At 42.4% G+C, this 27,287-nt stretch overlaps 1 protein-coding gene across 1 annotated transcript in view; it reads left to right on the top strand.

Moving 5' to 3' along the window:
- Window positions 1–5,156: 5,156 nt before the first annotated feature.
- Window positions 5,157–27,287, top strand: part of LOC139566198 (parapinopsin-like) — a 28,753-nt gene continuing 6,622 nt past the window's right edge. Inside the window, exons 1-2 of the mRNA XM_071387227.1 lie at window positions 5,157–6,102; window positions 26,602–26,927. Of these exons, the coding sequence (XP_071243328.1) occupies window positions 5,733–6,102; window positions 26,602–26,927 (696 nt within the window). The 5' untranslated portion in view covers window positions 5,157–5,732. The remainder of the gene's footprint in view (window positions 6,103–26,601; window positions 26,928–27,287) is intronic.

Below are 27,287 nucleotides of genomic sequence, written 5' to 3'. Positions count from 1 at the left end.
TCTGTACGCGAGATATAAACTTTGAGTTGATTTGATTTGTACAAGGTTAATCAATGCATTATGTGTTACAGGCCTTCAACAGAGGAATTTATCCATAAATAACAGCGTGATTACAGGAGCGTGACTAGACTTGAACGACAAGTCAGCGTGAGCATGAATCCATGACTAACAGGGTCTGGTGGCGGCAAGGACACAGGAAGACGCACCGCGCCGTACCACTTCTCCTTCACTGCCAAGTTGGGTAAATGGGAAGACGCTCAGAGCTGCTTCACATTGTCAGGGAAGAGACTGTCGACTTAGTGGAGAAGGATGATGATGTGGTGATGAATATGATGGTGGTGGTGAAGGTGGTAATGACAATGATGAAGCACTGCACTACTTCTCCTTGACTGCCAATTTGGTAAATGGGAAGATGCTAGGAGCTGCCTTACTTATATGCTGTTTATACACACCACGTATATACTGTATATTCTGGAATCAGACACATTTTCACTCTAATATATCAACTCTGGGTTGTTGATTAGACCCATTCTGTCATTTCTTGAGTTATTGTTTAGATTGTTTTATTATACGTTTATTTGTACATCTACTGTACATTCTACTGCACTGTTGGAGCTAGTAACATAAGCATTTCACTGCACCTGCTGTAACACCTGCAAATCGGTGTACGTATGACCAATAAACTCTGATTGATTATATTATGACGCCAGGGAAGATCGTTTGGTGAAGGATATTGATGTGGGGGTGATGATGGTGGTGGTGGTGATGATGGTGGTGATGAAGATGATGATGAAGATGATGATGAAGAAATACAAGAACAAGAAGTCCAAGAAGATATTATTAAAGCAATAAAACATAAGAGGGGGAGCGTGTGTCTAATGAAAACAATAGTACATTTTGCAGCCCGTGAAAAGGTGTTCGCTATACGTTTGAACTCGGTCATATACAGTTGAAGTCGGAAGTTTACATGCACCTTAGCCAAATACATTTAAACACAGTTTTTTTCACAATTCCTGACATTTAATCCTAGTAAAATTCCCTATTTTAGGTCAGTTAGGATCACCACTTTATTTTAAGAATGTGAAATGTCAGAATAATAGTAGAGAGAATGATTTATTTCAGCTTTTATTTCTTTCATCACATTCCCAGTGGGTCAGAAGTTTACATACACTTAATTAGTATTTGGTAGCATTGCCTTTAGATAGCTTAACTTGGGTCAAAGGTTTCGGGTAGCCTTCCACAAGCTTCCCACAATAAGTTGGGTGAATTTCGGCCCATTCCTCTTGACAGAGCTGGTGTAACTGAGTCAGGTTTATAGGCCTCCATGCTCGCACATGCTTTTTCAGTTTTGCCCACAAATTTTCTATAGGATTGAGGTCAGGGCTTTGTGATGGCCACTCCAATACCTTGACTTTGATGTCCTTAAGCCGTTTTTCCACAACTTTGGAAGTATGCTTGGGGTCATTGTCCATTTGGAAGACCCATTTGTGACCAAGCTTTCACTTCCTGACTGATTTCTTGAGACGTTGCTTCAATATATCCACATCATTTTCCTCCCTCATGATGCCATCTATTTTGTGAAGTGCACCAGTACCTCCTGCAGCAAAGCACCCCCACAACATGATGCTACAACCCCCATGCTTCACGGTTGGGATGGTGTTCTTCAGCTTGCAAGCCTCCCCCTTTCTCCTCCAACCATAACGATGGTCATTAAGGCCAAACAGTTCTATTTTTGTTTCAACAGACCAGAGGACATTTCTCCAAAAAGTATGATATTTTTCCCAATATGCAGTTGCAAACCGTAGTCTGGCTTTTTTATGTCAGTTTTGGAGCAGTGGCTTCTTCCTTGCTGAGCAGCCTTTCACATTATGTCGATATAGGACTCGTTTTACTGAGGATATAGATACTTTTATACCTGTTTCCTCCAGCTTCTTCACAAGGTCCTTTGCTGTTGTTCTGGGATTGATTTGCACTTTCGCACCAAAGTACGTTCATCTCTAGGAGACATAATGAGTCTCTTTCCTGAGCGGTATGACGGCTGCGTGGTCCCATGGTGTTTATACTTGCGTACTATTGTTTGTACAGATGAACGTGGCACCTTCAGGCGTTTGTATATTGCTTCCAAGGATGAACCAGACCTGCGGAGGTCTACAATTTTTTTTCTGAGGTCTTGGCTGATTTCTTTTGATTTTCCCATGATGTCAAGCAAAGAGGCACTGAGTTTGAAGGTAGGCCTTGAAATACATCCACAGGTACACCTCCAATTGACTCAAATGATGTCAATTAGCCTATCAGAAGCTTCTAAAGCTATGACATAATTTTCTGGAATTTTCCAAGCTGTTTAAAGGCACAGTCAACTGGTGTATGTAAACTTCTGACCCACTGTAAATGTGATACAGTGAATATAAGTGAAATAATCTGTCTATAAACAATTGTTGGAAAAGTTACTTGTGTCATGCACAAAGTAGATGTCCTAACTGACTTGCCAAAACTGACTTGCCAATAGTTTGTTAACAAGAAATTTGTGGAGTGGTTGAAAAACAAGTTTTAATGACTCCAACCAAAGTGTATGTAAACTTCCGACTTCAACTGTAGCTAGTTAATGTCATAACATATGACAACATGTAATAGCAACATGTGATAACATGAATCTACACATGTGAAATAAATGTGACAACATGGGGATGCAATATTTCAATGTGATATCATGAAACTACACATGACAACATTTGAACGTTTTTCACATGTGAAAATGCAATTCCACATGTGAGAGTTAGATTTTCACGTGAAACATTTTTTACATGTGAAAGTACAAATTCAATTTTCACATGTGAAAGTTTTTCACATGTGAAAATGCAATTTGATATGTGAGAGTTATGTTTTCACATGTGCAACTGCAAATTTCAAATGTGAATCTGCAATTCACATGTGAGGTGAAACATGTTATTCTCCTTCTAAATGTAATACAGGTGAACACGTGGTTTGAACAACTGACCTCAGGTTTCTCTTGTTTTCACGTGAAAATTTCAGCTCACCGTGAACACATTTTACATATGTTTTTTGTAAGGGAAGTAGTGAAATGGTATGGGGTGGTTTAAGGTAAGTGGTATGCTATTCAGCTAAAATAGCATAAACACCTTTAATCAATATGATGACATTTGACATGATCACTTAGTGCTGACTTTCCAATTTGACCCCGACTGGGATTTGAACTCACAACCTCTGGATTTGGGATATGCTGATATTTCTCCTGCACCACAAAGTATTTAGCATTTGCAAAAGTCCTCTAAAGATTCTTGACCTATAATACCTCTCTGCACTTAGCGAAAGCGTGCCATCTGCACTGCTATCTTAGTTATCAGTTATTAATCTGACTATTCTCTCCTCATTGATTTCATTTACTTATTTATATCAGGTTTGAAAGTAAGACCCAGGTGCAGACAATGTCGAAGTAACAAAAGTGTATTAAATCGAACACGGGCAGGCAAAGGTACAGGGCGGCAGGCAGGCTCAGGGTCAGGTCAGGCAGAGGTCGGTAATCCAGAGTAGTGGGGCAAAGGTACAGGACGGTAGACGGGCTCGGGGTCAGGTCAGGCAGAGGTCGGTAATCCAGAGTAGTGGGACAAAGGTACAGGACGGTAGACAGGCTCGGGGTCAGGGCAGGCAGAAAGGACGAAACCGGGAAACAGGAAAAATAGACAAGGCAGGAGCAAGGGGAAAACCACTGGTAGGTTTGAGGAACAAAATGAACTGGCAACAGACAAACAGAGAACACAGGTATAAATACACAGGGGGAAATGAGGAAGATGGGCAACACCTAGAGGTGGATGGAGACAAGCACAAAGACAACAGATCAGGGTGTGACAATTTCAGCAATTTGAGGGTTTTCTGTTAGTTGTCTAATGTTGGTGAGGAATATTATTCTGTTTCAATGTTACTCCTGAATGACTTTTATAAATATAATAATTTTTCTTGAGTGTATTTTTAACAAAGCTGAGATCTACTTTGAAGTTCAAAGTGTAGGAATACAGGTGAAATTAGTTGATGACACAGACATGGAGGCATAGCAGGAAGATCGGAACGCCATGAACCAAGAGGTCATGAGTTCAAATCTCAGGAGAGGACATGTTGAATAACAATTACATTTTTAAAAAACATGCACAATGTAATCATGTGGGTCAAGTGTGTAAGTTGAAAACACTGCGACTGCTTGATGTTCTGAGGACATCCTATAACAACAAGGCACCACGTGAAATATTATCACATATGAAGTGTTCTGATTTCACATTTGAAAGGTTATGTGAAAATTCATTTTACATGTGGAATAAATTTTACATTTGCAAAACATCATGTGATTTTCCACATATGGTTTTTACATAAGGGTTTTTGACTCATCAATACTTATTGTGAACTTTAAAAATATTTAATTCATTCCCTAAAGTTTTTAAAATGTTCTGTGATTGTGCTATATCTGCTGAAAGACTTAGAACTGCCATGGAAGTGTCATAGGCTACAATATACTCTATGCTGCATTGCTCATCATTCTACAAAGATTATAGGGAAGCAGGGAACAGTAAACAGTAAACTTAATATTATATGGAATAGAGAGGGAACATCAGTGTGAGAATCCATGTCCTTCATGTTCAAGTAAAGCAGAATCTCAGAGATAGAGTTGTGGTTGAACTCAATCCCCTATGATAGGGCAGTCTTTTTTTCCTACACTTTTCTTGGTAATTTCCCGTTTTTCAGCCCCAAAATGAAAATGAAAACGAACACATGAAACATGAAACACCTTTCTATGCAATTGTGTAAAACAAACTCTTACTTTTAGGTTTGTGTCATTTGTTTAAATAACTTCTTTAATAAATTCAATAGGAATGGAGTTAGTTTAGTGTTATTAATCATAATGACCACTGGTAGTTGAAGTTCCTGCGTGATAGATCTCAGAAATGACTCACCTGTCAGGGAATGGGTGAGTTATACCAACACACAAGGGGGAGGCTACAATGCTTTTTCTCTCTGCTTGGTAGGCGATAGCTTTTTTATTGCGTCATTATGTTACGCTCTAGTCGCCTTCGCGACAGATAAACGCAACCCACTGGCGCTACTAAAGGAAGGCCAACCAAATTACGCGCGCTCAGTCTATGCGTTTTAATCTGAATGTGGTGGAGCTATGAGAAGAGAAGTGCCATTGGATTGTATTCGTCTGTGCCATAGCTTTTGGAGAGAGACAAGCCAACTAAAGTAACCGTATAATAATCTTATTATAATGCTTCGACTAGTTTTATTTTACGCAAGTATAGTTTATTTTACGCAAGTGTTATATGGTGATGACCTGATTCCTGTTTGGATTCATCTAGATTGATCGGATATTAGTGGCTATTATTATTGATTTATCATTATTATCGATTTATCATTACTATTTCTATTTGCATTAAACATTATTTTCAACTCCAATTTGCAACACCATAATTGTCTACTACGGTTTCCAAGCAGAATGAGCCTGTTTTGCACCTCTTGAGGATACAAGGAGTCTGGATTCATGTTCAGATAATGACGTTTAAGTTTTTTACCGTGGGCTCTATACTACCACCTCTAGCCTACAACTCCGTCGGCAGTTGATATTGCCAATTGAAAACGTGATGCTGCTGCCTATTGTAGTTCATTGACGGTTGAAATATTATAATTGTATCTCCATGTGAGACATTCTCGAATGTGGATCACTGCAAACGATGTATACCGAGGTGGCTAATTTAAACTTCAGCTCTAATGGAAGCATCGAGGATCCACTGAGCTCTCTGGATCAAGAATGGAACGAGCCCCCGGCGAAAAGGCTGTCTCGGACCGGACACCATGTGATGTCCGTCTTCCTTGGATCTATTATGGTTTTTGGTTTCATCAATAACCTGGTAGTATTGATCCTGTTTATTAAGTTCAAAACTCTGCGGACTCCTGTGAACATGCTTTTGCTGAACATCAGCGTGAGTGACATGCTGGTGTGCCTCTGTGGCACCACGCTCAGCTTCGCATCCAGTCTACAGGCACGCTGGCTGTACGGGAAGCACGGGTGCATGTGGTACGGTTTCGCCAACTCTTGTTTCGGTGAGCTAAGTAAGCTGTTACGTAACAAAATAGTCACCAAAGTAACTATATGTTTTTCACAATTACACAATGAAAGCCTCGATGCCTCATCAATGTGTTTAAGGAAATCATGCTGCCAAAGAGTTGATTCACTTTATCAACCTGCTAATAATCAGAATCAGCTGCGTAAGGACGTTTACTCTCCAGGAACAGGGTTGCAGAGTCCTGAACTAGGGATTGTCTGTAGGTAATTTGTATCAGATAATGTTGCCGATAAAAGGTGTAGTGTGGGTTACAGAGATTAAATTATTGGAGCGAAGTGATGGATTTCCACTTTCGGGTCTCCCGCGTGCCACATGACTGTGTTAGCCCACAATTGTTGCTGATGTCACACATACAGCAGAATTGTTTTATGGATATTGTGTTGTCAGCAGTTACATATGTGCCCCACAGACAGTTTAATTGTGACTCCAGTCCTATGACGTGTGAACTCATTGCTTCTGGACTCTCACTGCCAAGTCAAACCGAGAAATAGAGGGAATTAGACTTGATTTGCCCTTACAAAAAAAGTACATTATTTAGAATCCAAATCAAATCAAATCAAATGCAATGTATAGGTTGTGTACACATATTTAGCAGACGTTAAGGTTTCATCGAAATGTTTATGTTTCTAGCTCTAACAGTGCAGTAATACCTTACAATACATACATAATCCCAAAAAATCAAAATAAAGAAATTAAGAAAGACATATAAGAACGAGCAATGTCCATGTCCGGAACATAAATATATATGTATATAATGGTGTGTATGGACAGTATATGAGTAGAAAAGCAGTGTACAGCAGTAGTTATATGATGAGGCTTGACTAGAATACAGTATAAATACATATGAAGTGGGACTCACTCACTGTAAATCAAATGGAGATGAAAGTTCAGCAGAAGGAATGGGGATTCACACACTTTCAGAAGGTGCACTCAGGAGGGGAATTGAGGAGGGAGGGCGGGCTTTGAATATCATTATTATCATTCAATATAATTGAATATCAAAAAGGACAAATGCATAAGGTTGCCCTGTTGCTTCAAATGCCATTCTGTTACTTCTCCTAATTGCCCCAAGAGGTTTTCCACCAAAGCTTTCCACAAAAGGTGCACTCATGAGGGGAATTGAGAAGTGAGTGCAGGCCAGGATTTGAATATCATTATCATTTAATTATCATTGAATATCAAAAAAGGAGAGTGCATAACCATGTCCTGTTTCTTAAAACGCCAATTTGTTACATCTTCTAGCTACCCTAAAGATTATATTATTCCAGCAATGTTCTACAGCCTGCTATGTTGCTCTTTACCACAAACATTTAGAACAAATTGTCTCAGCAATAAGTCTGCCAAAGCCTCTTTGCAGCTGTAGTCAAGAGTACAGCACTGAGACGACATGTGTACCCATGCACACTAGGCTATTTCAGGAGACAGATTGTAGTTTTTGTGCCCTGATATCAGGAACTGGTGGTGAAAAGTTTGATTAAACGATTCAGAGACTAAAACGAATAAATCTTAATTTAAGGAGAGTTAATCGATATACAATCCCAAAATCAGCGGCTCTTCTTGCAGGCTGTATTTCCCAATGTCTGAGCATTGTGAACTGTAGGTCGGGATTTTTGACCTGGTTACTTGTACATTGAACAATACAGGAACTTTTCGGCATGTTTTGTTAACTCTTTACAACATTAAATCAACTACGAAGTTGCCTCTTTTACAACGGGGGTCAATAGAAAATAATGTTTGTTTTCCACAATTTGTTGGTGTGGTCAAGGGGAATTCCTTCAATATCGACTCGGAGTATCTCTGCCTTCTAGAATTCCTCTCAGCCCAGCCCATTGCCCTAGGGCAATTCTCAGTGTTTGTGACATCACATGACCCGAGTGTTTTGAAAACGGGCTGAGGGGTGTTTATGGTTGATTAGAAGGTCCGTCTGTTCATGGGATAGCAGAGCACTGAGCCCAGAACCTGTAATGCCATAGCCCTGCCTGGCTGTTGGCTTGCTAGGCTACCCTCTGCAGTTGTTAGGTAGAATAAAAGATAAGGAGAGTCTTCTGGGCCTTTGTGTGTTTACATATCAGGTAATGTTTTTTTTCTCAGTAATATCAACTGTTGGAGTAATTGTGTCACAGGCAAGCTCTTATTTTCTGAGCTGATTATTTAACAAGCAGCTAACGAGCTCACAATTTCAAACAATGGGTTAACTGTTTATGACAACTGTTTATTATAGAACTACAAACTTGAAATGAACAGTTTATAAAATACTTATAAACCGTTATAAATAACCCCAGGTGAGGAGGGTAGGCAACAACACATCCGCCACCCTGACCCTCAACATGGGGGCCCCTCGGGAGTGCATGCTTAGTCCCCTCCTGTACTCTCTGTTCACCCACGACTGTGTGGCCACGCACAACTCCAACACCATTATTACGTTTGTAGTCAACACGATAGTGGTAGGCCTGATCACCCTGACGACAATGAGCCAGCCTATAGGGTGGAGGTCAGAGAGTTGGCAGTGTGGTGCCAAGACTATAACCTGTCCCTCAACGTCAGCAAGACAAAGGAGCTGATTGTGGACTACAGGACTACAGCAACGGAGGGGAGAGTACACCCCCATTCACATCAACGGGGCTGTAGTGGAGCGGGTCGAGTGCTTCAAGTTCCTTGGTGTCCACATCACAAAGGACCTATCATGGTCCAAACACACCAACACAATCGTGAAGACGGTACGACAACGCCTCTGAAAAGATTTAGCATGGGTCTTCAGATCCTCAAAAAGTTCTACAGCTGCACCATTGAGAGCATCTTGACTGGCTGAATCACCGCTTGGTATGGCAACTGCTTGCCATCTGACCGTAAGGCGCTACAGAGGGTACATCACTGAGGCAGAGCTCCCTGCCATCCAGGACCTCTATACCAGGTGGTGTCAAAGACTCCAGCCACCCATGTCATAGACTGGTTTCTCTGCTACCGCAAGGCAAGCGGTACCGGAGCGAAAAAAGGCTCAAAAGGCTCCTGAACAGCTTCTACCCCCAAGCCATAAGACTATTGAACAGTTAATCATATGGCTACCCAGACTATCTGCATTGACCCCCTTTTTCTTGCACTGGCTCTATGCACACATACTACACTGACATTCCAACACACGCATACACATACACACACACACTACATATGCTCACACACACACAAAACACACACAAAACGCACATGCATATTGATGCCTTGCACACACACTCACACATAGGCACACATTCACACTCTTTCACACTCTTTACATATGCTGCTGCTACTCTGTTTATTATCTCTCCTGATTACCTAGTCACTTTTACCCCAACCTACATGTACATAGTACCTCAATCACCTCAACTACCTCGTACCCCTGCACATTGACTCAGTACCAGTACTCTTTGTATACAGCCTCATTATTGTTATTTTATTGTGTTACTATTTCCTTTTTTTTTTGGTGCAAATGTCTTACTTTTTAACCCTGCGTTGTTGGGAAAGGGCTCGTAAGTAAGCATTTCACGGTAAAGTCTAACTCGTAGAAAAAAGGGTTCCGAAAAGGTTCCTTGGCTGTCCCCATAGGATAACTCTTTCTGGTTCCAGGTAGAACTCTTTTGGGTTCCATGTAGAACCCTCTGTGTAAAGGGTTCTACATGGAATTCAAAAAGGGTTCTACCTGGGACCAAAAAGGGTTCTTCAAAGGGCTCTCATATGGGGACATCCAAAGAACCAGTTTAGGTTCTACATAGCACCTTTTTTTCTAAGAGTGTACAGCTGTTGTATTGGGTGCATGAGACAAATAAAATGTGATTTTGATTTGAATATGAGTATTTGAGAGGAGTTACAGTACTGCAATTTGGATTATACCAATGCTTCCCTCTGTTGGAGCATAATAGTGTTGATGTCAAAGTGTTTTGCTAATTTAATAGGGTGCAGTACATGGTGTTCCAGAATCCAGAAACTCCAAACCACATGGCCTTTTAGTGGACAAAATGTACCCAATAGAGGTGTGGGTAAGTTTTCCAGAACAGCAGCCCATTCCACAATGACACAGTGAAGATGACAGACACCTACAAGTCCCTATACTCCTCCCCTGGCTAGAAACTGCCATCCAGCCTCCTCTTCGCTGGTTGTCAATATTGGTCCACCAAGGTGACCTCAACCTCTGAGATGGAATCTGCAGGATGGTGTGTGAACTGTGAATGGCCACTGAAATACCAAGACATTCTCCCTCTGTGAGTCACACCACACCGAGCACAAAGTCAGCCCCACCCACTCTCTCCATCCATTCCCTGTTTCTCAATAGTGCTCAGGGCTTAGCTTGACTCCACCGCAGGTGGTGGGTGGTGGGATACCATAGAAATAAACTTACTAGAACCGGCATCCCCATTGAAGTCAATGTGCCGTGATGGGTGGACCAGCGGCCACAAAGTAAAGCAGGAAGAGTAATTATATTTCTATGTGCCATACTGTGCGCAGTTGAAACCCTCTGCAGAAGACGTGCACACAAACTGCACTGCAGTGGTCAGTAATATGCTCTTAGTTATGAGATCAATATAGATGTAGGAACTTTAATTTGAGCAAAGTGGACGCATCTTGCATAATCAGAAATATAATGTTCAATAATTTAGACTTTTTATCCCTACTACTGTTGAATAATTAACAGATGACCTGGGCCTCTGAAGCATCTTGGGTAGTTAAATTAAGAGAGGTTACCATGCAAAGTCACTTGGCAGATGGCGACTAATGGGCTACAGCTGGTGAGTGGGGTCCTCATTCCGAACCTGGCCTCCCGGCCATCCTCTACCCAGCAGTACCTAAAGTGGAGGTCTGAAGTAAAAACAGCTCCCGAACATCTACTATTCTCCAAAAATAGACTACAACCACAAACGTTTAGGTCTACTCTCCCAAAAACCGCCTCCAAACAGAAGAAGGGATCCACACACCTCTGCACAACCATAGACATTTCTCTTGATCTGGAATGGATCGTTTTTGCTGTGTTCAAGCGTGGCACGGCCCAAATCTCTGTTTTCGAGAGTAATCTGGAGGGGCGCTGATAGACGTGATTAAAATGAGCTTTTAGGTTAGAACATCCTGTCCTGTGCTGTGAGGAGAGGAGGACCTTCTGGAGTGTAGGAAGAACGCTCACAGAAATGAACTAACATGGGATGGAGATGGTGGGAGATTGGAAGATGAGATTACACAAGTCATCATGGTTCAAGGCATGGTGTAATGACTGCTTTAGATTTAAACCCAAAGTGACTGACTGTCACGTTCTGACCTTAGTTCCTTTTTTATGTCTTTATTTTAGTTGGTCAGGGCGTGAGTTGGGGTGGGCATTCTATGTTGTTTTTCTATGTTTTGTTCTGTTGTTATATTTCTATGTGTTTGGCCTAGTATGGTTCTCAATCAGAGGCAGGTGTCAGTCGTTGTCTCTGATTGGGAGCCATATTTAGGTATCCTGTTTTCTATTGTGTTTTGTGGGTGGTTGTTTCCTGTTTCAGTGTTTGCACCATACGGGACTGTTTCGGTTGTTTGTTCGTGTTTTGTTATTTTTGTTCTGTGTTCATTTTGATTTATTAAAAATCTATTATGGACACTTACCACGCTTCTTCAATTGGGTTCCAAACAATTAAATCTATTTCCCGGTAGTCAAGATACTGTATTAAGTTGGTTCCATAACTCAAAACACTTTCTTTAAATAAAACTTATTTTAAGCAAATTATGACCATTTCTTTAGTAGCACAGTACATACACAGATATCATTTAAGATTTAGTGCTGGCAGTAAACATATAATCATGAAAAACAAAATACAGAACACATTACCTGGAATGGAATTCACTCGCGCGGGTGGCCAAAAATAACCACTTGAAAGACACGCCCCACAATAGGCCACGCCCCCAGTCATTCTGATAGGCTGCCGCCGCTTCATTGCACCCATCGCTATGCAATGCAAATGTCCATGAAGTGTTGAAAGCAATTTAGAAACTTTCCTTCAACAAAAAAATAACATAAATCTGTCAAATTTGGCTAGAGCTGGCCGCCCGGCCAAACTGAGCAATCGGGGGAGAAGGGCCTTGGTCAGGTAGGTGACCAAGAACCCAATGGTCAGTCTGACAGACCTCTAGAGATCTTCTGTGGAGATGGGAGAACCTGAAGGACAACCATCTCTGCAGCACTCCACCAATCAGGCCTTTATGGTAGAGTGACCAGACAGAAGCCACTCCTCAGTAAAAGGCACATGACAGCCCGTTTGGATTTTTCCAAAAGGCACCTAAAAACATTCAGACCATGAGAAACAAGATTCTCAGAGCTGATGAAACCAAGATTGAACTCTTTGGCCTGAATGCTGAGCGTCACGTCTGGAATAAACCTGGCACCATCCCTACGGTGAAGCATGGTGGTGGCAGCATCATGCTGTGGGGTTGATTTTCAGCGCAGGGCCTGGGAGACGAGTCAGGATCGAGGCAAAGATAAACGGAGCAAAGTACAGAGAGATCCTTGATGAAAACCTGCTCCAGAGCACTCATGACCTCAGACTGGGGCGTAGGTTCACCTTCCAACAGGACAACAACACAGCCAAGACAACACAGGAGTGGCATCGGTTAGAGCGTTGGGCTAGTAACCGAAAGGTTGCTAGCTCAAATCCCCGAGCTGACAAGGTAAAAATCTGTAATTCTGCCCCTGAACAAGGAAGTTATTAACCCACTGTTCCCAGGCCATCATTGTAAATAAGATTTTGTTCTTAACTGACTTGACTAGTTAAAAAAATTAAAATATTAAAAAATAAAGTACTGAGTAAAGGGTCTGAATACTTATGTAACTGTGATATTTCAGTTTTTTTAATATAAATTTGTCATTATGGGGTATTGTGTGTAGATTGATGAGGGGGAAAAAAACGATTTAATACATTTTAGAAGAAGGCTGTAACGTAACAAAGTGGAAAAAGTCAAGGGGTCTGAATACTTTCCGAAGGCACTGTATGTCCTTTGTGACTCCATTCATCTAATTGAATTCTATATTAAGAATGTATGTAATTCCCACTGATATATGTATCACATACATTCTGTGTGAATTACTGGATGCTCTCATGCATACTATAGCTTGGTAAATTATCGGTATGGGTTCACTGTTTCTTGTGGATCTATTTATAGAAAATGGTAATGTTGAGATAGTTACATTCTGATACATGTGAGAAAATATAATTACTCTGTAAGGGCAACCCAGAGGTTGATGAGATACCAAATAAAAAAATGAAAGGGCAAATTAATCGATGAAAACCTTGGGAAATTCATAATGTATAATTTGGCACGGAGGTTTCTCAAGAGGGAAAAATGTTGCTTTATATACAATCAGGGACTCCTATGAGATTTCTAGATGGAATTCAATATTGAATATTGGCATATGAGAAACCTGGGCATGATAAACGGACCATGGTCTGAGTCTGACTGTCTCTCTAGTCTCTTAGTGGAGGGAAGAGGGTTAAATGACATGGATGAACTCGGCCGCTTCCTCATCTGCACTGACAGGTCGGCTCCCCTAGGGGTCAACCAGAGGGAAGAGCCAATCACTGGCCTTGCTGCTGTAGCGTCTTTTTCGCCCTCTGGTCCTCGAAGGAGGGAGTGTGATTGTGTGCCTTGCACTGATTGAGTCAAGTAAATGTAACTGGGGAGCGGAGCTGAGTAGATTGAATATCCAATCTGTAATGACAGGCATGCAGCATGTGCCCACTGTTACGAGCTACAGAGCTTAGCCAGGCTGTTTCTGAATTTGACACCGCTTTCTCACCCCTCGATAAATTAGTGGGCTTATGTTGAAAGATTACCAGTCGGGGCTCAGAGGTCCTTATTAAAGCATCAGCCTCAGCATCTTCCTACAGCAACGTTATCATTTGCAGCAGCATTTATGGAATAATAATAATATATTGTATTTGTGCCTTTCAAGATACCTAGGGACACTTACAGAGTAAAACATAAAATAGCCAAAATAAACATGACAATACTAAAAGCAAAATGCGTTACAACAAAGGCGCATGGTACCCCAAAAATAGCAAGATAATGAATACATGGGGGAATACAGCAACAACAGCAATAACAAAGTCAAGCTCATAAAGGCAGTTGAAATCGAGAGGCTACTTGAGTGACCTCTGTAACACGACAGGTAGAAAAAAATAAAAAGAGCTAGATGGTTTAAAACGCTATAGGCTGAATGCTAGTCTGAAATGGTTGTTTTTGAAGATTTGGATGGAGTCGGAATCGGGGAGTTCAGGGGTGAGAGAGTTCCAGAGAGTGAAGGCGCGATCCCCTACGGAGCGTAGTCTGGTGAGGGGGGCGACCAGTAAGCCTGAGTCAAAGGATTGAAGGCTGCGGTTGGGGGTGTAGATGTTTAGCATGTCAGAGAGACAGGAGGGAGCCACGCCATGCAAGGATTTGTAAGGTTGCAAATTTTGAGCTTCAGAAAGTCTGAGCTTATCCACGATTTTACTTATTTTAAACAGCTGATGCGTGATGGTGGAGGGAGATCAGAGGTAGGTTTGGATTGAACATAGATTTGTGTGTCATCAGTGGAATTGGAGACCATTTTGGGGGATGATATGGCCAAGGGGTATATGTACAGTTGAAGTCGGAAGTTTACATACACCTTAGCTAAATACGTTTAAACTCAGTTTTTCACAATTTCTGACATTTAATCCTAGTAAAAATTCGCTGTCTTAGGTCAGTTAGGATCACCACTTTATTTGAGGAATGTGAAATGTCAGAATAATAGTAGAAAGAATGATTTATTTTAGCTTTTATTTCATTCATCACATTCCAAGTGGGTCAGAAGTTTACATACACTCAATTAGTATTTGGTAGCATTGCCTTCAAATTGTTTAACTTGGGTCAAACATTTTGGGTAGCCTTCCACAAGCTTCCCACAATAAGTTGGGTGAATTTTGGCCCATTCCTCTTGACAGAGCTGGTGTAACTGAGTCAGGTTTATAGGCCTCCTTGCTCGCACACGGTTTTTCAGTTCTGCCCACAAATGTTCTATAGGATTGAGGTCAGGGCTTTGTGATGGCCACTCCAATACCTTGACTTTGTTGGCCTTAAGCCATTTTGCCACGACTTTGGAAGTATGCTTGGGGTCATTGTGTCATGTCTGTTCCTGTCTCGTTCCATGTCCGTTCTACATTAAATGTTTGACTCCCCGTACCTGCTTCGCCTCTCCAGCGTCATTCCATGTGACAGAATGCAGTAGCCAACATACAAAGCATCGGGGAGTACTGGCGTTCCGGTTGGTATGGTGACATTGGCTCTCGGTCGCCGCCGATGGACCCAGAGGTGCCTAGCCAGCTCGTTAGGCTTCCACGCCCTAGCTGGCTCGAGAGGTTTCCTTTCCCCGGTTGGCTTGGATGGCGCCCATCCACGTCGGGCCTCAGCCGGATCGTCAGTTCTTGTTCGCCCAGCCGGTCCAGGAGTTCTTTTTGTTCGTTTTTTGTTTTGTTGGTGACGTCGGGGTGGATTCCGCCGTCGATGGAACCGGGGGTGCCTAAGCCAGCCCGTCGGGCTTTCACGCCCTGGCTGGCTCGAGAGGCTTCCTTGCCTCGGTTGGCTCGGCGGTTTCCCATCCCACGTTACACTCCACCGGATCTTCTTGGGCTCCCTCTCTGCAGTGGGATCGACAGGTTACCTGCCTCAGCCGGCTCGCCAGGCTCTCACGCTCCTGCCAGTTCGTTGGGCTTTCACGCTCCAACCGCCTTGCCCAGTGCCCATGTCTCGGCCGGTTCGCCCAGGTGGGTGCACCTAGAGGGGGGGGGGGTACTGTCACGTCTGCTCCCGCTCTCCCCCCTCCCCCCCTGGCGCTTGAGGGCGCCAGGCTGCCCTGCATTGCGCACTCCTATCATCCATTACACACACCTGCCTTCCCTCGTCACGCGCATCAGCGATATTGGACTCACCTGGACTCACCCATCACCTGTTATTACCTCCCCTATATTTGTTTGTTCCCCAGCTCTGTTCCCCGCTGCTGCATTGAGTGTTTTTGTCTGTGTTACTCGTTTGCTGACGTTGTTCCTGTCTCGTTCCATGTCCATTCTACATTAAATGTTTGACTCCCGTACCTGCTTCGCCTCTCTCGCGTCATTCCATGTGACACATTGTCCATTTGGAAGACCCATTTGCGACCAAGCTTAAACTTCCTGACTGATGTCTTGAGATGTTGCTTCAATATATCCACATAATGTTCCTTCCTCATCATGCCATCTATTTTGTGAAGTGCACCAGTCCCTCCTGCAGCAAAGCACCCCCACAACATGATGCTGCTACCTCCGTGCTTCACAGTTGGGATGGTGTTCTTCAGCTTGCAAGCATCCCCCTTTTTCCTTCAAACATAACGATGGTCATTATGGCCAAACAGTTCTATTTTTGTTTCATCAGACCAGATGACATTTCTCCAAAAAGTACGATCTTTGTCCCCATGTGCAGTTGCAAACCGTAGTCTGGCTTTTTTATGACGGTTTTGGAGCAGTCCCTTGTTGAGTGGACTTTCAGGTTATGTCGATATAGGACTCATTTTACTGTGGATATAGATACTTTTGTGCCTGTTTCCTCCAGCATCTTCACAAGGTCCTTTGCTGTTGTTCTGGGATTGATTTGCACTTTTCGCACCAACGTACGTTCATCTCTAGGAGACAGAATGAGTCTCCTTCCTGAGCGGTATGACGGCTTCGTAGTACCATGGTGTTTATACTGGCGTACTATTGTTTGTACAGATGAACATGGTACCTTCAGGCATTTGGAAATTGCTGGATGAACCAGACTCTTGGAGGTCTACAATTTATTTTCTGAGGTCTTGGCTGATTTCTTTTGATTTTCCCATGATGACAAGCAAAGAGTACTGAGTTTGAAGGTAGGCCTTGAAATACATCCACAGGTACACTTCCAATTGACTCAAATGATGTCAATTAGTCTATCAGAAGTTTCTAAAGCCATGACATCATTTTCTGGAATATTCCAAGCTGTTTAAAGGCGCAGTCAACTTAGTGTATGTAAACCTCTGACCCACTGGAATTGTGATCAGTGAATATAAGTGAAATAATCTGTCTGTAAACAATTGTTGGTAAAATGACGTGTGTCATGCACAAAGTAGATGTCCTAACCGACTTGCCAAAACTATAGTTTGTTAACAAGAAATTTGCAACATAAGTGTATGTAAACTTCCGACTTCAACTGTACTTAATGATTACTGGCTTCCCAGTTACCGCTACAAAAACAAATGATAGAACCTAGATGAACTGTGTGGTTAAATCTTCCACAATATACAAGCAAAATATATATTTCTATTCAATGATTTCAACTTTAAGACCTATACATTGACATAACATTACCATTATAATGTCCAATTGTCTAACACAATTATCAGTTTCTCAGAATATATGACCATATTCCACACCATAGAATTATATTTTAATATTTGTTCTATCACCTAGAATTATATTTAAATATTTTTTCTATTACCTAGAATTACATTTAAATATTTTTCTATTACCTAGAATTATAATTAACTATTTTATTCTATTACCTAGAATTATAATTAACTATTTTTTTCTGTTACCTAGAATTATGATTGACAAAAAACAATTATATTAACATACAATAAATTACATGAATATTAATTGTTGGGCCTGGGGGTTGTGTGTGAACAGCCTGAAGACAGAGAGAGTTGATTAAGATGGGTGGGCATGCTACTGCTTGTAGAGATTAGTCAGTTTGGGCTGAATACTGTCCTCTTGGCTGGACAGGGTAACCGTGACGGGGGGTTTGTTACTCATCTGTGTGTGTGTGTGTGTGTGTGTGTGTGTGTGTGTCTTCATTATACAGGTGGCTGGAGGACCATAGGGGGTTCCTGTTTGGGCTCTGTACATAGTTGTCATTAGCATAGACAGGTTAGGTAACTGATGGAGAAAGCAAACGTTCACATCCGGGAGAGCATCTGTGACATTTTCCATTGTGTGATTCACTGTAGGAAAAGCACTGGCACATCCGAGTTGCCTTTTTTACAGGTGCGTGGAAATAATTAGATGATATCTTAGAAGAAAAGAAAGATCCACACACTGCTATAACCAGTACCTCTTCAGTTTATCCATTGTGTGATTCACTGCAATCGGTTCTGGGTAGGATGGAATACAGAACACAGTATACCACTAGCTGTTGTGACAGATAATGGACCGATGTAATTGATGGCAGTGATAGGAGTATCAGTAGGGAATAAGAGGGATTTTGACACTTCAGTTGCTCAACTTTGGTATTTGATTAAGCCATCTGTACATGTTGCCAATACCCTGCAGGCTTTTCACATAGTGTCTCATTCCCAATGCATAATATGAACCACTTGATCAGCTGTCAATTAAATCATATCTGATAACGCAGTAATTACAGTGGAACATATGGAGTGATGCAGTGACTCATTTACAACAAATGCATCATTTCAGCACATCCCCTAATACCCCTATACACACATACCGCAGTCCCACTCACACGCACGCACATAACTTGCCATGATGGTGAGAAATATTATATGAGAGGAAAATTTATTTTCTCATTTATTTTCTCATTTCGTTGATATGTGATGTGAAAACAAGCCCTGTCAGGGGCCTTTACTGTAGATGCCCTGAGAGTCTCTCTCTCCCACTTGTGTGTGTGTCCACGTGCATGCGCACGTGGACACACGTGTGTGCCTGTGGGTGTGTGCATGCACCTGCATGTGTGTCTTCACTTCCCTTAATAGACTTATCAAGGAAGAGCGGTGGCTGGAGACTGGCTCTCTTTGTGGGAACGATCACCTTGACTCTAACAACTTTGATGCTATATGGTGTCTGGACTGGCTCCTTGTATTGCTCCTCCTATCTATTTGTCTCCAAGATTGAGATGTACCTGTCTGTCCTGGGTTAAGGCTATGCATCAGGAACCTGCCCCTGGGCTAGACAGGAAGAGGTCTTTCAGCAGGAACACGCTCATTGAGCTGGGATACTACAAAAGCCCTGATGATAACATCTTATTGTCACACACACACACACACACACACACACACACACACACACACACACACACACACACACACACACACACACACACACACACACACACACACACACACACACACACACACACACACACACACACACACACACACACACACACAGTCTTGTACAGTTAACCTTGTGGGGACATACAATTCAGTCCCATTCAAAATCCTATTTACCCTAACCCCTAACCCTAACCCTAAACCTAACCCTAATCCTAACCCGTACTCTTACCCTAACCCTAACCTTAACCCTAACCCTAACCCAAAAACCTAAACTTTATCCTAACCCTAAACCTAACCCTAGCTCCTAACCCTAACCCTACAACTAACCCTAGCTCCTAACCTTAATATTTAACTTAATTCTAACCCTAACACTAATTCTAACCTTAACCCTAAACCCCCTAGAAATAGCATTTGACCTTGTGGGGACTAACAAAATGTCCCCAGTTGGTCAACTTTTTGTTCGTTTACTATGCTTGTAGGGACTTCTGGTCCCCACAAGAATAGTTAAACACGTCCACACACACACACATACACGCACACACACACACACACACACACACACACACACACACACACACACACACACACACACACACACACACACACACACACACACATGGATTTAGTACTGTAGATTTGTGGTAGTGGTAGAGTAGGGGCCTGAGGGCACAGGGTGTGTTGTGAAATCTGTGAATGTGTTGTAATGTTTTAAAATTGTATAAACTGCCTTAATTTAGCTGGAACCCAGGAAGAGTAGCAGCAGCTAATGGGGATCCATAATAAATACAAATACAAATACATACAGTATAAGCATCATATGATATTTCCCTTGAAGTGACAAGATATGTTTGGCTAAATTAAAGTATTATCCGGTAAATCTTGCTATCTAGAACCTAAAACAGTTCTTCTGCTGTCCCCATAGGAAAACTCTTTTTGATTCCAGGTAGAACGCTTTTGGGTTCCATGTAAAACCCTTTCCACAGAGAGTTCTACAAGGAACCCAAAGGAGTTCTACCTGGAACCAAAAAGGGTTCTACCTGGAACCAAAATGGGTTATCCTATGGGGACAGCCAAAGAACCATTTTGGAATCCTTTTATCTAAGAGTGTTGAAATCCAGTATAGAGGACCATATGCATATGATTACTGGACTTGTCACTCTTAGCTGATAACATACTACAGTGCACAACTTCTCACAGATCCCACTGGACTTGGAATACTGAAGGCAGTTTGCTTTCAAAATGTAACTGAAACCTACAGTACTGTTTTCATAATTGCAGGGGCTGCAATATTCCTCTTCATTGCTGTAATGCACACTGTGATGTGTTCATGGGGATGGTTAAAATAGCCGTATAAAATAGGGAATTTCATATGTTCGCCCTTCAAAAGTGATCATTTAGAGGGATCACGTGACCCCTGAACGAGATGGCCGCATGAACTAGGAGCTCCGCACAAGTAGTTTCCAATTCCTAATCTTACCTCCACTTCAAGTTTAAACTCATTTAGCTTTAGTCAAAAAGTCATGGCGGCTACAAAAGGCGACACTACAGGTGACATTTTTACCCGGACTCGAGCACTAGCGACGGAAAAAGCCTCCAAGAAGCAGCTAGCTTCAGAAAAAGCTAGCGCCATTAGCCAGGAGCAAGAGGACCCGTTCCCCCCCGAGGCCCAACGAAGGCCAACCTCGCACTCTGTCGAAGACATCTTTTCTGAGCTGAGATCCCAACGTACAGAACTCAACACTAAACTAGATGCCATTAACGCTCAGCTCAGTGCGATAGGGGGCAAGGTGACAATCCTGGAAAATGCTTTGCCTGACATAAACAACAAGATAACCATAAACGCGGGGCGCCTGGACGAGGCAGAGAGGCGAATCCTATCCACGGAAAACTTATTGACAGACGCCATGGAAACAATAGCATATGCTAAAAAAAAAAATAGAGCAGCTGGAAGAGAAAACAGAGGACCTGGAAAACAGGGGGCGAAGGAATAATTGTGTTCTATTAAATCTGGGTGAAAAAGAAGAGGGAAACATGCCACTGATCCGCTACCTGCAAGACAAACTTCCCGAGTGGCTCCACCTGTCCACCGACAGACCCATAGAACTCGAGAGAGCTCACCGAGCACTGAGGCCCCCACCAGCAGCCAGACAACCACCGCGCCTAATCACCATACGTTTCTTGAGATTCACCGACAAGGAACGAGTCCTACAGGCGGCGAAAACCAACACCATTACAGTGGGAAACGCCAAACTCATCTTGCTCCAGGACCTGTCAGCTGGAATACGCCGAAAGCGCCGAGAGTTTGACGAGGTGAAGAAATGCTCCATTGACCGAGGCATCTTTAGGGGATTCAAATACCCAAACGAGCTCAGGATTCTTTACCAAGGAGCCCTGCGACACTTCAAAACTCCCGAAGAGGCAAAACGTTTTTTGAAAGACAACCCCGGTCAATGAGAAATGGACCAATGACTAAATGCGATTACTATTATTACTAAAGGAGGTAAGACAACATATAGCCGATATCCAAAGACCCACCCGCCCTGCTAAATGTCATTATAGCCGTCTAATCTATATTTATGTTCCTTTAGCTGAGAGGGATAGGCTCCATATTATAACCTAGGCCTACTATATGTAGGCTGGGCTATTGATTTTATTTTCTCCCATTTTTAATGTGGTCTGGACGGGGGCTACGTTGTCATTTACCCAATGCGGGGCGGAGAGGATGAGGCATTTCTTTGGTGGGGAGGGGGAGACGTTGTGCGTTGCTAACTGTTCCCGTTTTTTTTGTTGTTGTTGTGGGAACACAGAATTGTGACTGAGCGGGGAGGTAATAGATCCAACGGGATATGTCGAGTTGTTTGGGAACTCGGCTGGGGTGTTCAGAGACTGTTATTTTATGTAAACCATTTATTTTCCTTTTATGTGAACGCAGCTGTAACTACTATCCACCTTTACCCAGAGATGACTTGCACTAAAGTTCGATTACTGTTCGATGACGATGACTAGTACCTTAAATCTATTGACATGGAACTGCCATGGTCTAGGTCATGCAATAAAACGGAAAAAGATACTATGTGCTCTAAAAAAGGAAAAAGCAGACATCGCGCTATTGCAAGAGACACACCTCTGTGATGCTGAACATGCCAAACTCCGCAGAGCTTGGGTGGGACAGGTGTATTTCTCATCTTTCAAATCCAACAGTAGAGGCACAGCCATACTTATCCATAAGAATGTTCCATTCATAATTGACAAAAACATATCTGATCCGGAGGGGAGATTTATTTTGATAACTGGGTCACTGTATGGGCAACCAATTACTCTCTTAAACATATACGCCCCTAACACAGATACTCCTGCTTTTATGTCGAAAATGATAACCCTGTTCAATGAGCATTGTGTTTCCTTTGGAGTGTTGGCCGGAGATTTTAATTGTACCCGGAACCCAACCCTAGACAAATCATCTCAAGTCCCCACCACAAATCCTAGATCTGCAAAGATGTTGAACTCTCTTACTAAAGAGATGGGACTGATAGATATCTGGAGAGAGACTAATAGCTCATCTATGGACTATACATACTACTCTAATGTCCATAACACCTACTCCCGTATAGATTACATTTTTATCCCAAAGAGTTTCATAAATTCAGCCACGTGTAGAATCGGACCCATAGCGCTTTCGGATCACGCCTTTGTCCACCTCCGCTTTGACCTCTGCAAAAACATCCCGAGGTCAAAGAGCTGGAAATTCAACACCTCCATGCTATCAAACGAAGCATTCCATACATTGGTAACTACATGGATAGACAACTACACACAAGACAACAAAGATTCTCCTGTTTCTCCGGCCACAATGTGGGACGCTGCTAAAGCCACACTAAGAGGTCATCTAATTGCATATGCTTCCTCTAAGAAAAAAGCAATGGAAGCACACAGGCTAGATCTGGAGAGGGAGCTGGAACGCTGTGAAAAAGTACATAAACAATCCACAGACAGCACCTCCTGGAGTCAACTTAAAGCAGCCAAAGCCAAACTGAATTTGGACTATACTCGGGAGATTAAAAAAAAAGTTTTCTTTACTAAACAGAAATACCATGAGTATAGCAATAGGCCTAGTAGATTGCTTGCTTATCAATTAAAAAAAGAGCAGTCAGAGCGTACAATTATGGCTATCCGAACAGCAGAGGACGAGGTCACATATGACCCAAAAAAGATCAATTTAACTTTTCATGATTTTTACTGCAAACTATATACCTCTGAGAGAAAACACACGGAAGCAGAACTCCACTCCTTCCTAGAGGGAATCTCGCTACCTAAACTATCAGAGACTGACCAAGAAGATCTCAACTCCCCCTTCACTCCTGAGGAGATCCTGGAGGCAATTACCTCCATGCCACCTAACAAGTCCCCAGGCCCAGATGGATTCCCCAGAGAGTTCTACAAAGCTTTTTGGCCCCAGCTTAGCCCTATTTTCATGCCAATGCTGGAGGATTTTTGCAAAAACGGAGTTCTCCCAGACTCAATGCGCACAGCTCGCATTACAGTGTTGCTCAAAAAAGACAAGGACCCCCTATCCTGCTCCTCCTTCCGGCCCATAAGCTTGTTGGATTTCGACTACAAAATAATTACCAAATTGCTGGCCAAAAGACTAAACACTCTTCTTCCCAAAATAATAAAAGCGGACCAAACTGGATTTATTAGAGACAGATACTCTTCTGATAACATTCGCCGTCTTTTTGATATTATTGATCAAGTAAACGCACAGAAGACCCCTGTCCTGCTGGCTTCACTGGATGCTGAGAAGGCGTTCGACAGGATGGAGTGGAGCTTTTTGTTCTCAGTCTTAGAAAAGTTCAATATGGGCCCAAACTTTATTAAATGGATCAAATCACTATACTCTCATCCAAATGCCATGGTGACTACTAACGGACTGAACTCTGACAGATTCCCTTTGGGACGGGGCACAAGACAAGGGTGCTCGCTATCCCCCCTGCTCTACTTGTTGGGGGCGGAGCCTCTGGCAGAGTTGATAAGGAGCAATTCAAGTATTACAGGTGTTCCTGCAGGCGGCCTGCAGCACAAGATTTCACTTTACGCGGATGATGTCTTGCTCTACATATCCAACCCTGAGAAATCCCTTCCTCCCATTTTAGACACAATTGCTCAGTATGGCACGTTTTCAGGTTATAAGATAAATTTTAACAAATCCACTGTCTGCCCTCTCAATATTACACTCACCAGTTCTATGAAGACACTATGCCCATTCCAATGGAAGACACAGGGGTTTCAATACCTTGGGATATTCATAACACCAGATCTGAATAGGCTTTTCAAGGAGAATTATCTTCCACTCCTGGATCGAATCAAAAACAACCTCCAAACCTGGATCTCCCTCCCAATTAGCTTAGTAGGAAGAATTAATGTAATCCGTATGAACATCCTCCCTAGACTGAACTATTTATTTCAGATGCTCCCATGCTATCTCCCAGCTTCCTTTTTCAAAACAATTAACCAAAGCATCACCAAATTTATATGGGGCAATAAAAAACCTAGGATCAAGCTCTCCACTCTATCGAAACCTGAATCTAAGGGCGGTCTTGCCCTTCCCTCCCTTCAATTGTACTACTGGTCTGCCCAAATCCGCAACATGCTAACATGGATCACAAACAGACAAGAGTCAACGTGGATCCAGATAGAAGCCCAATCCTGTGGTTCATTGCCACTAAGCTCAACTATATTCATTAATAACTTTAGTGAAGTGGGCAACATAGCCAAAACATTTGTGATTTACAGCACCCTACTAGCGTGGAGGGACTGTAAGAAATACCTGGGCATCTCCTCCCAAATATGCTCTCACTCGCCTATAGTAGGCAACCCAGACTTGCCAAAAGCCCTGAGGGATGCCAACTTTAATCTTTGGCATACTCTAGGAATCAGGACCTTTTCAGACCTATTTCATCAGAAGACCACTACACTGAAATCCTTTCAAGAGCTCTGCAGTGAATTCAATGTGCCAAGATCCCATTTTTTTAAATATCTTCAAATTAGACATGTCATCTCCTCATTTACTTCCAAGAGGAGGTTTAGAATTCAGTTGAACGAAGTTGAAACCCTTCTTGTCACAGCACAATCCATTAAAGGCAAAATATCCTATATCTATAGACTCCTTTCTGAGAAAAGGAGTCTACTCCTTTGAAAATTATCTGGGAAAAGGACCTTGGTCTGACTATCAGTGATGAGTTATGGGCGGAGGTTTGCGACAGGGTATACTGCTCCTCTACTAATGTAAAAATGAAAGAATCGAATTACAAATTTTTGTACAAATTTTATTACACTCCCTTGAGACTCCATAAAATGAAAACAGACATTTCTCCTAACTGTAAAAGATGTACCTCTGAAAGTGGAACCTATATGCATGTATTTTGGAGCTGTAGAGAGATTGCCAGATTTTGGCAATCTATACATACTGCTGCACAGAAAATACTAGATGTACAGTTTGATATGACCCCGTGTCTCTATCTTCTTAATGCCCAGCAGGACTTTGTTCTTGATCCTGACAGAGAAAATTTGCTCATGACCATTACATACTTTGCTAAGAAATGTATCCTTCTATTGTGGGCCTCTAGTACCTCTCCTACATTTAAAATGTGGATTGACCAGATTGTTGACTTTCTCCCTCTTGAAAAGCTCACTTATGACCTCCACAAGAGACAGCCGAAGTTTGATAGACTATGGTCTCCACTACTCCACTATATCTCAAATTGGACAGAGTGAATGGGGGGATCGGGGAGGTGAGCAGATGCGTGTTGTGTAAGGTGCTGTAAAATCTAAAAACGAATCATTGGCTCGTCATCTCAGCTAAGGCTGGAAATAGCAAATAAGAACCTTGATAGTGCTGCTGCAAGTTCTACATTTTAAATTTTGTTATAATTATTATTTGTGTGTATGTGTGTATGTATGTATATGTAGGTATGTATATATGTATATATATATATATATATAACATTTTTTTATTTTTTATTATTATTATTTTTTTTATTTTTTTTTTAAAGTCTGTCACATCTGTGAATGTGGAATGTGTTTGGTTGGTTGTTTGAAAACTTAATAAAACTTTAAATTGAAAAAAAAAGTGATCATTTACTTGGGTATTAAGGATCCGTTTAGAAAAGCCAAACAGAACGCATGCAGTTGGTCTGTTTTAAAGGGTAGCCTGCCAGTGCACCATAATCTGTTTCAGTGACTGTCTCGCAATAATCCATGTAATGGGTAATCACGGTATACCACCATCCCTCTTGTTCTCTCTCTCGGTCTGTCTCTCTCTCTCTCTCTCTCTCTCTCGGTCTGTCTCTCTTTCTCTCATTCTCTCCCTCCCTCTTCTCCCTACCTCCCTCTCTTTCTCTATCCATCTCTCAGGAATTGTGTCGCTAATCTCGCTGGCCTTCCTCTCCTATGACCGCTACAGCACCTTAACCGTGTACAACAAGCAAGCCCCCGACTACCGCAAGCCTCTGCTGGCCGTGGCGGGCTCCTGGCTCTACTCCCTGTTCTGGACAGTGCCCCCACTGCTGGGCTGGAGTAGTTACGGCCTGGAGGGGGCCGGGACCAGCTGCTCGGTCACCTGGACATCCCAGACGCCCCAGTCTCACTCCTACATCATCTGCCTGTTCATTTTCTGTCTGGGGCTGCCTGTGCTGGTCATGGTCTACTGCTATGGGAGGCTGCTCTACGCTGTCAAACAGGTGGGCTGTCCCACCTGTCCACATGGGTTCAAATGAAAATGGCTTGAAATCAAACACACCATGCAATGTTTAGCCTTCACATATTCTGTTTATTCGCTACTCTTCACGCAAACACTTCTTATTCTGAAAACTGTAATCATCTACCTGTGAAGAAGTGATCTGTAGAAGTGGTAGGTGTTTACAGAACCTAAAACCAACATGGATGGGTACATTTGCCAGTGCATGTGTGCGATTCTGTCAATAAAACATCAATAGAAGTGAGGTTAGAACAGAGGAGCTAGGAACCAGAGGAGATCAGCATGTTGGGTCAGGGTCTGAAGCTGCTGATAAACCACTGCTAATCAGAAAGACTTGCAGTGT

The sequence above is a fragment of the Salvelinus alpinus genome, chromosome 38 (assembly GCF_045679555.1).
Source record: "Salvelinus alpinus chromosome 38, SLU_Salpinus.1, whole genome shotgun sequence".
Classification (NCBI taxonomy): domain Eukaryota; kingdom Metazoa; phylum Chordata; class Actinopteri; order Salmoniformes; family Salmonidae; genus Salvelinus; species Salvelinus alpinus.
The sequence above is the reverse complement of the archived record's forward strand: the minus strand, read 5'-3'. Positions and strand labels throughout refer to the sequence as shown.